The sequence below is a fragment of the Salvia miltiorrhiza genome, chromosome 2 (genome assembly GCF_028751815.1).
Source record: "Salvia miltiorrhiza cultivar Shanhuang (shh) chromosome 2, IMPLAD_Smil_shh, whole genome shotgun sequence".
In the NCBI taxonomy this organism is placed as follows: domain Eukaryota; kingdom Viridiplantae; phylum Streptophyta; class Magnoliopsida; order Lamiales; family Lamiaceae; genus Salvia; species Salvia miltiorrhiza.
Genome location: NC_080388.1, coordinates 19,323,496 through 19,339,296, shown reverse-complemented (window position 1 = coordinate 19,339,296; position 15,801 = coordinate 19,323,496). Strand labels below are relative to the sequence as shown.

The window sequence follows — 15,801 nt, the reverse complement described above, 5'->3', positions numbered from 1 at the left end:
CCCACTTATTTCCATCACCCACGTTCACAATTCATTTACCAAACTTCTGCAATAATTAACTGAATTCCTGTATTCTCCATTCATAATTCCCACAGCTCATTCTGCCGAGGAGGAGCTCATGTTTTTAAAAACAGTCGAGCAGTTTCATAGCTTCAACATCAAAGCAATTTCATATCTTTGAACAGAACATCCCCAAGGTTTCATCTTCTTCTTTAAATTACATGACTTGTTTTTACAATATTGAATCACACACTACGCATTTCCAGCAACTAATTTTCCCATATAGCAAATTCAGATTTCGTGTATCAAGATTTTGAAACAAAATGGCATTCCCGTATACATGAGCATACAATCTGTGTTTCTACATATATGAAGCATACTTATTAAAAAGAATAAAGAAAAAGTCTTGAGCTTGTTTTTGATTGCCGAGTCCAAATGTTGGAGTGTCTGGTTGGGTCTGTTGAGTCGAGGAGGATGAGCGTTGTGTTTGTGTGAACTGAGTCGAGAGGTCGAGGGAGGCAGGGCACGGCGGCTGTGCCGCTGCTGCCCGGCCACGGCTGGAAAAAGAGAAAGGTCGGAGATCTGTGGGAGAGACGGCGGTGGCTGTCGTTTCAGTCGCCGAAAAAGAGAGAGGGGAGCTGGAGCCTGTCGCCGCTTGCTCCGGCGAGCTCCGACGGCGATGGGTTTCCGATCTACTGAGAGAGAGGGAGCTAGGGCTCGGGCGCCGCTCATTGCTGTGGGATGACGGGTCCGTTTCAGCGCGAGAGAAGTGGAGGCGGCCGATTTGGGTTCTCGGTCAGTCGAGGGAGATGGTGAGGGTGACCGGAGACGGTGCTCTTCGCCGGAGATGGCCGCGACGGCCGGAAGAGAGAAAAGGGAGAGAGGGCTTAGCGGGGCTGCTGGCGACCGCTCGGTGCGTGCGTCTGTGGGTGAGAGACGAGAGACGGGGGAGAGGGGAGTCAGGGGACGGTGGCGTGGCCGGCGGCGGCCACCGCCGCCGGAGACGAAGGGGGGGGGAGAGGGTGCCTGCTGCGGAGATGAAGGAGGGGGGAGAGTGGTGCGTGTGTTTGTATATGTGTGTGTTTAATGAGATGAAGAATAGGGCTTGGTTTAAGTTTTGGGCCATTTTTATTTCAGTGGGCTCATTTATTTAAAAGAGCATTTGGGCCTCTTATTTAATCAAGAAAGCTGGGCCGATTATTGGGCTTGAGCATATGGGTCGAAAATATTAAAGGTTGGGCTTTGCTTTTCTTTGGGTTGGGCCGATTTTTGCATTTTTTTTTTATTTCAGTTGGGCTCTTTAATTGGGCCGAGTTTTGTTTATATTTCAGTTGGGCCAATGTTTTTATTTAATGCCTTGGGCCTTAATTTATTCATTGGGCTGTGCAGTTTCTCCATTTAATTGGACTGCACTATTTTAATTAATTCGACTTATTAAGTTTGATTAATTATTTTAATTTGCATAATAATATCATATTATTATTATTATATGCATATTTTAAGTTATTACTTACTATATGCTAAGCATGACATGAAATTGCATTATTTTTTTTTTGGCAATAAAAGTATTTATGATTTAATTGGTTTTATTTATAATTCCAATTATTTAAGAAAATCGAGTAAGGATATTGTTGGTGTCCTTAACTCAAGAATTTAGTTTTCAATTATTTATTTATTAAATTTTGAAAACCCGGCTAAGTGAATCATAGAATATTAAGCACTACACCATGACTTAAGATTAGAATTCAAGGAGACCTATTGAGAATAGAATTCTTGTAGGCTTTGAGCATCAAGAGGATTAGCACTGCTATTCCGATTCAGAGATAAGGTTAAACGACAGGCTTTGCCTAGACAGGTGGGCTTACTTTCCAAATGTACAAAGTATGATTGAGTTATTAAGCTCTAAATATTTCAATGAAATGCAAATTATTTATTTAATGTTATGAAAACTGTTTATCCAATTAAATGTTTATGTGCACTCTGCTCTGTTTAAGGCTCGCGCAGTTAATCAATTGAGGTTCTCTTATGACCTAATACGTTGTTTGAGAATTGTGTACACTTGTTAGTTGACTCGGTGGGTTGATCTCCATCGGGCTCTAACCAGAGGCGTTATAAGGGTGCTCGGCTGGATGTGTTCCGGAGCATGAGAAATATCAGGCCTGCCTGGGTAGCGTCCCGAGGTCAAAGTAAACTTGTCTGGGTTACGGCCTCAGTTCAAGTAAGCGGGAGACAGAGATCCGTCGGTGGCTAAAAGGTCCGGGATCACAGCGAGTAACAGAAAGGGAGTGTGACATGTGCGCACAAATGAAAGAAAATATTTTAACATGCTTAGAAGCTATTTCAATTTAAAACCTTCTAAGTCATGTCAAGTATGATTGGATAAACTGTCTTTACGAAAATATAAAATGTTTCAGAAAATGCATGCCCACTAAGTACATTAGTACTTAGCCCAAAAATACTTTCAAATATTTTCAGGTTGGCTGGACGGTGCTGACGGGACGGAGCTGAGGCTAAAGATAAATTCCTATGTTAGACTTCCGCTGTAGCAATTACTCATATCCATCTTTTGTTTTCCCAACTTAAGATCTTCATGTTAAATTTCAAATGATATATTTGACCGAGCTTAGACTCTTCACTACTAAATTTATGCTAATGAATGTTGGTTGTCAGAAGCATGAAACAAAACTTGTGATCCAAATGGGCATAGCCCGACTTTCCATCCTATTTCGGGTTTTAACAAGGTTTTTCCCTTGTTTATTTCTATGAATTATTCACACCTCGATTATATTTATTCATTCAAGAATTGGGGTGTGACATTATCATTCCATCGCGGAATTTTGTATAACGTGATATTTTTTAAAAAATACTAAAAATTGATGATATTTTCTGAAAAAAGTTAAAAATGGAGGTCTTTGAATAAAAAATAAAAAATTTAAAACATACTCGCTCTGTCCGCTATATCGTTTCCACGTTGCGGACGGCACAGGTTTTAAGAAAAGTGGTGGATAATAGTAGATATTGTAGTGAGTGGAGTTTGGACTCCACAATAAAGGTACTTTTTGATGAAAATATAAGGTTAAGATAATAAAGTGTTATATGGACCCTACTACTATAAATGGAAGTTGAAAGGATATCGCATACGGACCAAAATGGAAAATGTGAAAACAATATTGTGGACAGAGGGAGTATGTTATATAATTTTCAAGTTTATTGAGTGAATTATATTATTTCAAATTAACGATTATCAACCTCAAACATAAGTTGGTTTTGAAAATGATAGAGAAAAAAACAAAAGATTGAATAATGCCAGTAGATCCTTAGGGCATCCGTAGTGGGGAGCTCGGGAGCGGATGCGCACCGGGCTCGGCCGAGACCCCTCCCCCTCCTCGTATACCATGCCTAGTGGGCGCACACTCAGCGCACTTTTGCACTCTCGGTGCAGAGGCCAAAAACATTGGAGGCATGCACTGCACAACCTAATCAGAAAAATACAGCCTACTGAAAGAAAAAAAAAACGGTGGAGAATTTAAATTTTTGACAGATTTTTTTATCTTTTCTAATTCCTACTAGTCGTTCAACGAATTTATTCCTTTTTTACTTTTATAAATACTAGCATCTTTCCATTCAAATTCACACTACATTCTTCTCCTTCTTCATCTTCTTTCTTTTATTTTGTATTTTCTTCCTATCATAGAGATTGTGTTAGAAAAATAGAGGATAATTGGAGAAATTGATGGAGCAACCACCCCCAAATCACCACTCAAGTGCAACAGTTGTACGCCAGTCGAGCATGGTGGTTCCTTCAAATATCCATATGCTTGCAAGGTGTTCCACGAAAGTTAGAAATTCACGTCTATCGGTGAGATGTCCACTCCGCCAAACGTTCAAAGGTGCAGAGGCTACAGTCGACGTCTAGCGAGCCAAGCATCACTACGAGGCCCCAAGGCCAAAAGGCGGTGAAAAAGGACAAGGAAAAAGGCAAGAACAAGGTAGAATCGTCGTCGGAGCAAATATGAGCAGTGGAGGTCGTGGAAAACATGGTCAAGGTTATGAGAATTTTCTCCCAAATCCAACAGGACTTCACGAACAGCATCATCTTGGGTAGGGACGCCTTTCCAAATGAATCTCGACTAGTTGGCGTTTCACTTGAAGAAAGTGGAGGAAATCAAACGACGCAATGATCTTTAAATTTTTCTATTATAGGTTTTTTATGCCTTTTCAATTTTGAAGTAATTTAGGATTTTATTATAAAGCAATTTTAATTTTCAATCAATGTAGTGTTAAATTTTAATTTAAATGAAATTTATGTTATTAAATTTAATTGAAAACAACATTAAAAGTAAAGATAAAATGAAAAATAAAATTTAAGAGCCCGGGTGAAGGCTCTCCCACTACAGAGGGTGGGCTCTTAAAGAGCCCGGGTGGAGGCTTTCCAAATGAATCTCGACGAGTTGGCGTTTCACTTGAAGAAAGTGGAGGAAATCAAACGACGCAATGATCTTTAAATTTTTCTATTGTAGCTTTTGTTATGCCTTTTTAATTTTGAAATAATTTAGGATTTTATTGTAATCAATTTTAATTTTCAATCAATGTAGTGTTAAATTTTAATTTAAATGAAATTTATGTTATTAAATTTAATGTTAATTTTAATTGAAAACAACATATAAAATAAAGAAAAATGAAAAATAAAATTTAAGAACCCGGGTGGAGGCTCTCCCACTATAGAGGGTGGGCTTTTAAATGGTGTGGACCACTTTTAAGAGCTCATATGGGCTCTCCACTACAGATCCTCATAAAGCTTTCACACATTTTGATAATTAAGTTATTGAAATTTCCGTTTGGCTGAGCTGGGTTTTTGGATTTTGCATTATGTTGTTATTAGAAATCCAAGTTTTTCCTTAAACTTAGCATTATATTCTTATTAGAAATCCAAGTTTTTCAATAGCACAACATAAAAGTAAGAAGTTTTATAGGCTCAACTTAAATCTCATTCTTTTGCATATCAAAAGAAGTTAAGAGACTAAAACACCTTCAACTTATATTATTAAAAATAAAAATAAACAAAATAAACCCAACCCCAAAATCGATATCCCCCAATTTTTCTAAAGTCAAAATTGGTCCCCACTTCCCACCCCCAAATCTACTTTCTCTCTCTACGAAATTCTCTTTCTCTCTTTCTAAAAAAAAGTCGGCTACCACATGAACACCCTCACGACACTACCATAGCTCACGATCAAACACTCGTCGTGTCTAGGAAAGGTAAGCAATCGGGATGGGGAAGAATCACCGTCGGCGACGAGCTCCGACGAGGATAATTTCGCTATTACAATCCCGTCGGTAAGCCCTAGAAGTGGCCACGAGTGGGTTGCAATGCTTGGGCCGATTTTAGGCCCTATTATTTTCTTAAATTCGTCCCATTTTAAAGGCCTAAGCCCATGATATGATTAGCCACCAAAATTTGAATTAAAACACCAAGACCATTGTTGGGACATAAAAAGATATATCCAACCTCCAGGTTTTGATGATACCAAAACTCTTAGAAAGCTTTTACAGCATGTATTTCTCTTATGGACTTAAGTGTTTTAGTCCTCACTAGTTTAGATTGAAGCAGCAAAGACTGAAGACCTTTTCTAAATGCACCAGACTGAAGAAAGAAAGATGCTAACTGAAGCAGAAGATTGAAGACACATGGTCAGCAGAGCCGGCTAAAGGAACGACACTGATGACTACATACTCTCTGACTGATACCTTGGAAAAGCATCAGTCCATTCATCAAGAAGCTAAAGTAGTCAACTGGTGTACTTGACGCAATTAATGCTAAAGACAAAAGCATTAAATCCCAAAGATATGAGATCGTGCTTCCTGACACAAAGTCTATCCTACTGTGTCACATCGGTCTGCAACACCATCTCCAAGGAAGAAGACTTTACTTCTTTCAGACTCAAGGAGATCAGAAGATGGAAGACTTTAGCCCAAATTAAATGCTATCTCACAACGGCAAAATCCTGAAGACAATCTCCACCAACAGATCTATTCAAGACTCTGCCTATAAATAGGCTCAATGTCCAAGCTCAATCTTCACCGATTCAAGCACATCTTGCTGAACCTCTGCCAAACTCGCAGTTTAGCCTACTCATTCTACTCCTTAGTTTGAATCGAAGAAGAGAATACACCAAGCCAAAAATCAGTTATTTGATTACATATATTCTCTTAGAATATCTAGGCTTTTCCATTGTAAATCTTAAGCCTAGATGTAAATTACAGAGAGCCTATTCTCTGTAATCTAGTTGGTAGTACAAACTACCTTTTCAACCGAACGAAAAGAGTGTTTGAGAGTTGGAGTTTTAGACGGTTGTCTAAACTCAAGAGTTCTCAGTCCCCGCAAGCAAGACGAGTGAAGTCTTAGCGAACTTGTGAGATTGAGAAAAGAGATTAGAAGTCTAACCCTGTGTGTTGGCACTGAAACGGTTATTTAAGTTGTAAGGTTTGTTGTGCACCCGTAAGCACAAACCTAGTGGTTGTCAGTCTAACCAGCTGACCATGGATGTAGGATGTCTATCTGAACCACATAAAATTCTCTGTGTTCTTTATTGCTTTCAGTTGTCACTTTTCCTTTGTGCTTAATCTCTATTTCAACTGAAACTAGTATAAGTAAATAGAGAATTCTGTAAACTGATAACCTAACCTTCAAAAAGGCTATTTTGTAGAAGATCATTTCTCCGTTGCGTGTGCTATTGTTTGAACTGACAAATCTGTGATCTTTCCGTAAGATTCATAACACCTATCCGTTTTTACTTACACTAGACTAAAGTTTAAAATAAGATCAATAGTGTATTGATCTGTGTTTTCAACTGCACCATCTTCAATCACTGTCTAGTGATCACTCTTAAACTTGAAACGCTTTGACTGAAATTTTGTGTCGTCTTTTCTTCACTATCAGTCAAGACGGCTTTCAGTTTATGAGAGTGTGTTTTTCAAAAGAAGCTTTAAATGATTTAAAAGTCAAATTTAGCCTGCTGGTGTATTCCCCCTCTCCCTCTCTCATACACTAGTTTCGTAGCCCTCATGGACCTAACAACCATTATTATTCTTGCCTCATGAAGCCCAGAATTCTTCAACCAATGCTGAAGACGAAGCCACTGGAAGTTGGTGTTCACCATCCTCTGTAGTCGCTCATTCACTGAAGAACCTCACTGGAGTTGTTGACTGAAACATAGTCAACTGGAGTTCAGTCAACTGTAGTTCCCCAACTGAAGAGATGTCAACTGAAGACATGAGTCAACAATCAAAGGGGAACAGACAATTTCAGTCTAACTGAAATGTTGGCATCGACTGATTACAAGGATCAGTCGACTAATAAGTATTTCACACCAATGTTAGAATGTAGTCTGATTATGTAATACTTGCATATGTCTCTGTAATCAGATGTATTCTTGTGAGTTACTGATTAGTAAGAAAATAATTGTTAGGAAACTTAAAAGATATATCAAATTTGCTTTTCCCTTTCAGTTCAATTTATGATGTATTTCTGATAATGTCCGAACAATGATAATTTATTTTGTTGTCTAAGTTTCTTGCTTACATCAGCGCATCATTACAAGTCCCGACTTTTTAGGCACTTTCTGTATAAGCATTTAATGCAGACGTGAAATTTTATCAATTTCTACTTTGAAACACGATCAACAACGAACTGATCACATCAGAAAATCTTTTCAACATCCTTAGTTAAAATTTTCTCGCTAATTTTCTCATTAGCAGACCTTTTATCAATCCTTACCATGATTGTTCGGAAATGTTCTTGTTATATTCTCTTTATTTATATTTCATTTATTTCTGATTTCTCTGAGGTGATTATCAAATATATTTTCCAAAGATAATTCCTCCATTCTGTTTGGATCCTCACATATTTTGAGTAGATTTAATTTTCACCCTCATCTATATATTAAGGGGGAATGGGACTTAATCGATTTGATCCATATTTTATCAAAGATGATCAGTCGACTAGAAGATTATGTACAGAAATTTCTAGGATTTGGACTTGATAATTTTCCCACTCCCTATTAAGACTTAGACCTTTTGTTTATTAAACTTTACTTACCTGATGCGAATTTCAAATGTTATTCAATGCACTTGTGGAGCGTAAAACTGAACAACTGATGTCATGACAACACGTCTCAAATCAAACTGTTCATATTCCTCACTGAACCCAAAGGTCTCTAAATAGATGTTCTCATGAAACACCTCCATTTTTCAAATTTTCTTCTACCTCTAACCTTTGATTCCACAACACTCTTCTGTGAGAATTTTTCAACTTTCAGGAAATTACTGCTCATCTCTCTCAAAACAATGGCACCTAAAATCTCTTGCGAAAACAAATCTGTACGTTATGACGTCATCCTTCACATGCCAAGCTTTCAAACTCTGCCAGGATACAAAAAGGCCATCGCTATTCTTCAACGACATGGTTGGATGGATTTTGTTCAGGCGGAACCACCTTTTCTGTTGAGATCTCATGTACAACAAATCTATACTAATCAAGAGATCAATGCCGACGGTCACCATGTCTCTTCTGTGATCGCATTTACAACTGAAAACTTGAAGAAGAAAGAGGAGGTCGATATCGACATCACACAAATCGTCCAAGAATTATACCATCTGTCCAATATCGGACTGCTTCCCGACATTAAAGATGAAGAGGCCAGCGAGATTCTAAAAACCGCCATAAAGGACAAAAAGATCTCCACTGAAAGCACGCTGTAGCTTTTAGATCTTGAGCTGGAATACAAGTTCTTAGCGCGGATCATCCACAGTTGCTGGATAGGAACAACGGGATCACCCGATCAAGCATCACAAAGTCAGAAAAACATTTTGGCTGCTCTACTGAAGGAAGGCCCATACAATTGGGAGAAAGCTTATCTGCAACTGCTCTTTGATGAGTCATCACTCAAGAAGACCTTTAAGATGCTGAGACAGGGTAGTCGAGTGTCTTAGATCATCATTGAAGCCACAAAGCACATAATTGCCTTTTGGCCAGATAAGATAAGCTTCAATCATTATCTCAGATTCGTCAAGGGAGGCTCCAAATCAAAATCAGTTAAAACTGAAACCTCATCGTCTTCAACTGAAGTTTCTCCACCATCTTTTCCTGCCAGAATTGGAATTTCACCTCCTGAGATTCCAACTAAAATCTCACGCCGGCTAAGAAGTACCCCCACTAAATCTATATATATTCCAATTCTTTCCGACTCTCAATCACCACCCAAAACCAAAAAGCTAAAATTCGGAAGGATCTCTGTGAAAATTCCCAAATCCAAAGCCCTAATAGCCAAATTCTCATCAGTGGCAGTTCCTTCTCGCACTGAAGCACTAGAAAGAGAAGTTGCCAACTTCAAGTTGTCACTCAAAAGTGAAGCCACTGCATATCTTCAAAATCTCTTTCTCGGCTTTGATATCTCCACCGGCTCCTTGTATTAATCTTTCTCAAAAATACACCATGCCCTCAGATCGATAATGTCAATACCATCGACTCTGCTGACAAGCTCGCCCTTGAAGAGACAAAGCTTTACAACATCTTTGGCTTCATCCGTCTATGAGATCTCATATGTTCTTTTGATCAAATAACCTTAGACTACCTTGATTCTCAGAGTTTCACCAGAATCTCGGCTATTTCTACTAATGATGCAGGTCCATCTGGATCCAAGAACACCTCTGAAGAATTCTTCGTGAACCCTCCTCAGTTCACTGAATTTCCGATTCGGAATAAAAAAAAATAGAGCTTTAATCTTATCAAGAGCAATGTACCACCAATGCTCAGACTGTACCTACTGGTTATGCTGAAGAAAATCTGTAAGATCCAACCGCCAACATTAAAGGAAATTTGGAAGCTTCAGCAAATGAGAAGAAGACTGCTGGTGAAGCAGAAGCTCTTGATGAAAATATTCTTTCTAGAAATACTAATTCTCAAACGCACAAATCTCTCAGCCCAACTCACGAAGGTGATATTTCAACAAGAGATGTTGAAACTGAGACTCGGAAGTCTCCAAGCCCAACCGATGAAGACATGGCTGAGGCAAAAGATATTATTGGAAAGACATCAGAATTTGACCTTGATGCCTTTGTGCCAACAATTCCGGAGATCATCCAGAAGCCCACTCTGGAGGACCAGGTCACCAAGGATGTTCTAACTGAAATCCTCTTCTACGGATAATCAATCCATGAAAGAGGCAAATGTTGAGGAAGACAAGGATGAAGATCCACAAATTGAGAAATAGACAGATATCTCTCAAGACCAACCAAAGGAAATCATGACTGAAGCGACTGGTGAAAAGAGTTCAACTCAAGAGTAAGCAGAAATAACCAAAGTTCATGATACTCAAAAAGAGAATGATCAAGAAGAAACTCTGCCAAAACAAACTGAAGAAGCAAATGATGCTGCTACGTCTAGCGGAATTCCCAATGCACAAGAGTCAACTGCAAATGACCTCACTGAAGCGAATCACGGCTCTACTGGTGCATCAGCTTCAACATCAGAAGAGACTGAAGAAGAGATGGAGGAATCCAAGGTACTGCTGGGATCAGATGAACTCCCTATAGTCTAGAGTACTTTTTTCCATTACCAAGACATCACATGGCGCAAGTGGTTATCTTTCAACAACAACAAATCATGGATCTTCAACGTCAACTTAATAAGCAAACGCAGAAAGCAACACAACATGTGCATAGGCTTCTCAACATCGAATCGTTTGTGAATCGAATGCATACCGATGCAAATGATGAAAGACTTTTCTCGAGTCGTCAGATAAAAGCCACAAAGAATATGGTAGAAAACATTCGAGAAGGATTGTTAAAACTAACTGTAGATACCTCCCCAACAATTATTGGTTACCCCTATCTCCTTGACAAAGTTGAAATATAAGAAAAGCTGCGTGTAGAAGCCAATAATAAACTCGATGATCGGTATTTGGAGCTTACCGTAGCCATCGACAAGTTAAAAGAAGAGCTTATCACCTGTGTCAGCCGGACTGAAGTGCAGACCATGATGAAAGCTGATGCAGCCCGAACAGAGCCAAACTCGTGCCAGAACAGAGCCAAGCTCGTCAGAGCTGAAGTCGTTGTGCCAGAGCAGAAAATGTCTTCAGAGCAGAGCAAACAAGCCAGAGCAGAGAACACATGCCAGAGCAGAGCAGAGTAGAATGCCAGAGCAGAGCAAACTTCCAGAATACCAGAGCAGAGCAAACGGCCCAGAGCAGAGCAGAACTGATCGCCAGAGCAGAGAAGACTTCCAGAGCCAGAGCAGAGTATACTTTCCAGAGCTGAAGTCCAAAGCAGAGCTAAGTTCCAGAGTTGGCTGAAGTCCAGAGCAGAACTATGTTCCAGAGCTGGCGTCTCCAGAGTGGTGTTTTCCAGAGCGGCCGTTTTCCAGAGCAGGCGTTTTCCAGAGTGGCGTTCTCCAGAGCGGGAATTTTCCAGAGCTGGCGTTCTCGCTAGAGTTGTCAAAACTTGCTGGACAAGCTTTCTTTTATTTCGTTGTTTTAAGTTTCCTTATTTTTACGTTTGTTTCCTTCATTAGATTAGGGTTTATCACAGCCTATATATATGGCTGCTGTATGGAACGAAGAACATATCTCTTATCTTTATAAAATTTGTGAGTTTTATTCTCTCTTGATTTTGCCAAAGGAGAATCAATTTATCGACGTAACGGCGAGTTCAACCAACCCTCGTCGGGTGTCATTCATCGTCCCCGAGTTGCTGCGTCAATCACACGTTGGGGTTTAGGGATCCGTTCGCCTAGATCATTTCATGGATTAGATTCAGTGGTTTTGGGATATCCATCTTTTATCTTCGTTACTTTGTTTATTTATCCAGTCTGTTGTTCATATCAAGTCTTCCGTTAGCGTCTTCGTGGGATCCATCAACGAGGATCATATCAAAAGCACAACTGGAACGTTTTGCCTCCGAGGAGACTCAGCCTCTCAAGGACAAAGTCCGAGCTCTGGAATTCAAAATTGATGAAATGCAACATGTGGCTGAGTTTGCAGTTACAAGCAATTTGAGAAAAATCGTTGTGACCCTCCAACAACAAATGACAACTATTTTTGATAATGCCAAAAATGGGGAAGAAATAAAGAAGCAAGGGGAAAGAGTAAAGAAGGGGGAAGGAAGTTAGCTAAAAGTGCAAGCTCCTCCTACAGGATCAGTCATGGATACAAATGAAGCAAAAGGAAAAGCTGCAGTAATTGGACCTTCCACAACCCAGCCAACTGAACATCAGAAGAGGCCCTTAACTGAAGAAGAAAAATAGAGTGATTCCAGGGCCAAGAAGCAAATAAAACTGACTGATGCTCCTGCCACTAATGCTCCTCGAGTATTTATCTCACTAAAGACAACTCAGAAGCTGGACAACTACTACAATTAAGGTCTTCTGATTTCATATGCAAAGAAGTTCGAACACAGTGACTCTTGGGCACCAGAGGACTTGAATGACTAGTGGGAAGCTGTCAAGGAGATCTACACCAAATGGGTCAAGTTTGCAAATATCAATCACGAATATGAAAACTAAGAGCTGGCATGGAAATACTTCCTTAACTACTGGCCAGAAAGACCACAGATCGAAAGGTTAATTCAAGCCGCAAGAAATAAAGGCAAACTCCCAATGATTCATCTGCTAAAAATTGTGTCTCCTCCTTGACCCAAAAGACTTGTCAATCGAGAGATTATCAAGAAAGAGATCGACACTATCTGGAAAATCTGGAAATTCAATCCTACTGAACATCAGATGAGCATCAATCATGTCACTCTAACCGTGTTCAGGATTTACGGCCAGGAGCATCAACAAAATTGTATTTTGTTGATACAATTCAAGGACTGATGTCTCACCAGTTCCTTAAGCAATGAAATTCTCATGTCTTCTGATCTTATCCTGATGACAATCCCCTGTTGTCCAGGCTCTGATTTATTTATGTGACTTATGCTTTCCTCTTATCTGTTGTTCTGTTCTGCTCAGTTTTGTTTTTCAGTCGGTTCCAGTAACCTTGCAAAATGATAGGATATTTTGTTTAGGGGGAATAACAGTCACCCTGTCTAGAATTCTACTGATCAGTTATCGCTTGCTTTAGGATTACTTGTAAGGTTTTGGCATCATCAAAAAGGGGAAAATTATTGGGACATAAAAAGATATATCCAACCTCTAGATTTTGATGATACCAAAACTATTAGAAAGCTTTTCCAGCTTGTATTTCTTTTATGGACTTAAGTGTTTTAGTCCTCACTAGTTTAGACTGAAGCGGCAAAGACTAAAGACCTTTTCTAAAGGTACCAGACTGAAGAAAGAAATATGCTAACTAAAGCAGAAGATTGAAGACACATGATCAGCCGAGCCGACTAAAGGAACGACACTGAAGACTACATACGCTCTGACTGATACCTTGGAAAAGCTTCAGTCCATTCATCAAGAAGTTAAAGTAGTCAACTGGTGTACTTGGCGCAATTAGTGCTAAAGACAAAAGCTTTAAATCCCGAAGATATGAGATCGGCCTTCCTGACACAAAGGCTCTCCTACTGTGTCACATCGGTCTGCAACACCATCTCCAAGAAAGAAGACTTTACTTCTTTCATACTCAAGGAGATCAGAAGATTGAAGACTTAAGCCCAAATTAAATGCTATCTCACAACGGCAAAATCCTGAAGACAATCTCCACCAACAGATCTATTCAAGACTCTGCCTATAAATAGGCTCAATGTCCAAGCTCAATCATCACCGATTCAAGCACATCTTGCTGAACCTCTGCCAAACTCGCAGTTCAGCCTACTCATTCTACTCCTTAGTTTGAATCGAAGAAGAGAATACACCAATCCAAAAATCAGTTATCTGATTACATATATTCTCTTAGAATCTCTAGGCTTTTCCATTGTAAATCTTAAGCCTAGATGTAAATTACAGAGAGCCTATTCTCTGTAATCTAGTTGGTAGTACAAACTACCTTTTCAAATGAACGAAAAGAGTGTTTGAGAGTTGGAGTTTTAGACAGTTGTCTAAACTCAAGAGTTCTCAGTCCCCGCAAGCAAGACGAGTGAAGTCTTAGCGAACTTGTGAGATTGAGAAAAGAGATTAGAAGTCTAACCCTGTGTGTTGGCACTGAAACGGTTATTTCAGTTGTAAGGTTTGTTGTGCACCCGTAAGCACAAACCTAGTGGTTGTCAGTCTAACCAGCTGACCGTGGATGTAGGATGTTTATCCAAACCACGTAAAATTCTCTGTGTTCTTTATTGCTTTCAGTTGTCATTTTTCCTTTGTGCTTAATCAATAAGTGCACGGTCGGTAGCTAGGAACGGACGCCCCAAAATTAATGGAGTATTTTTGTCCTCCGGCATGTCCAAGACCACAAAGTCCGCAGGAAAGATGAACTGCTCCACCTGCACTAGAACATCCTCCACAATTCCCTTTGGATAAGTAAGGGAATGATCCGTCATCTGCAAAGCAATCGATGTAGGCCTAATCTCTCCAACCTCCAATCGTTTGAAAATAAATAGGGGCATCAAATTTATGCTATCCCCTAAATCACAAAGAGCACGGGAGAAATTCTATCCTCCAATCATACAAGCGATGGTAAAGCTACCGGGATCTTTCTACTTCAACGGTAGCTTTTTCTGTAGTACCGCGCTGCACTCCTCTGATAAATTGATCGTCTCATATTTCCCTAACTTTTTCTTGTTGGAGACTGCATCCTTGAGGAACTTAGCGTACCCCGGCATATCTCTCAGCGCATCAAGTAATGGAATATTGATTTGTAACTTTGAAAATATCTCCATAAACGTGCCCATCTTCTCATCCAACTTCGACTTTAGCAAACGCCGTGGAAACAGAGCTACAGGCTTGTACTCCGGTCTAGGGAACGAAGGAGTAGGAACTGGCTCCTTAACAGCAGAAGAGCTTGAATCCTCCTTAGGAGGGGGCGGCTGTTTCGCTGCAAGCTCCTCCAAGTCATCATCATCGTCCTCCACTACTTTGCTTTTTCCCTTGTCATTCTACAGCTCTGGAAAATTCTGATATTCAGTTCCGCTCCGTAGATGAATCGTATTACAATGATTTTTGGGATTAATTTCAGTGTTGCTAGGGAATTGGCCCAGCTTGTGCTGCGCAGCTGCTTGGTTGGCTATCTGACCAACTTGATTTTCCAACATTCGTACCTGCTTGGAAAGTGCTGAGAAATTATTTTCCATGTTAGAAATTTTGTTCCCCACATTTGTTTCCATTCCAGTCATCTTCATGAGCATCTGCTTCATCATGTCCTCCATCGAATCTTTCTTTGGCTCATTGATTACTCCCCGACTAGAAACAGAAAATCCTGGTGGAGGTTGCACAGCATTGTTTGGGTTGCCATAAGAAAGATTCGGATGCGGGCGTCCTCCTGGCTGGAACTGCTGTTAGCCCTGCTGATATTGCTGACCTCTGCTATACATTCCTAGCTGTCCTCGCTGGAAATTTCCATAGTTTCTGCCATTAATAAAATTAATGTCTTCCATGCCCGACGGGTCTTTCATAGCTTGCTCAGGATGTCCAACAGTCAGTCCATTGAACTTTTTATGCAACTCTGCTGACAAACATGGTTTTTGTACCTCAATATCGCATGAATTGTTGTCATTTTCCCCCATGAATTGATTGCTAATATGTGTTTGTATCCCAATTTTGAGTTTTGATTCCTTGGTGTAGTTTTGGAGTGATTTCAGGGAAAATCAAGGATTAATTGGAGGATTTTGAAGACATGAGATCGAAGTACGTCTCGATAGGAATTCGTGAGCGCA

The 15,801-nt window shown here is 39.9% G+C and overlaps 1 protein-coding gene and 1 long non-coding RNA gene across 2 annotated transcripts; one reads left to right on the top strand and one right to left on the bottom strand.

Moving 5' to 3' along the window:
• On the top strand, window positions 1-2,685 carry LOC131011481 (uncharacterized). Its single transcript, XR_009096945.1, has 3 exons — window positions 1-197; window positions 1,780-1,855; window positions 2,476-2,685. It is a non-coding gene; the product is annotated as an uncharacterized LOC131011481 (long non-coding RNA).
• Window positions 2,686-14,295: 11,610 nt separating this feature from the next.
• LOC131008098 (uncharacterized) lies at window positions 14,296-15,261 on the bottom strand. Its single transcript, XM_057934998.1, has 3 exons — window positions 15,187-15,261; window positions 14,719-15,015; window positions 14,296-14,505 (listed from the first exon to the last, which is right to left on the bottom strand). The coding sequence occupies exons 1-3, from the start codon at window positions 15,259-15,261 to the stop codon at window positions 14,296-14,298; spliced, it is 582 nt and encodes a 193-aa protein (XP_057790981.1).
• Between the last annotated feature and the right edge of the window lie 540 nt (window positions 15,262-15,801).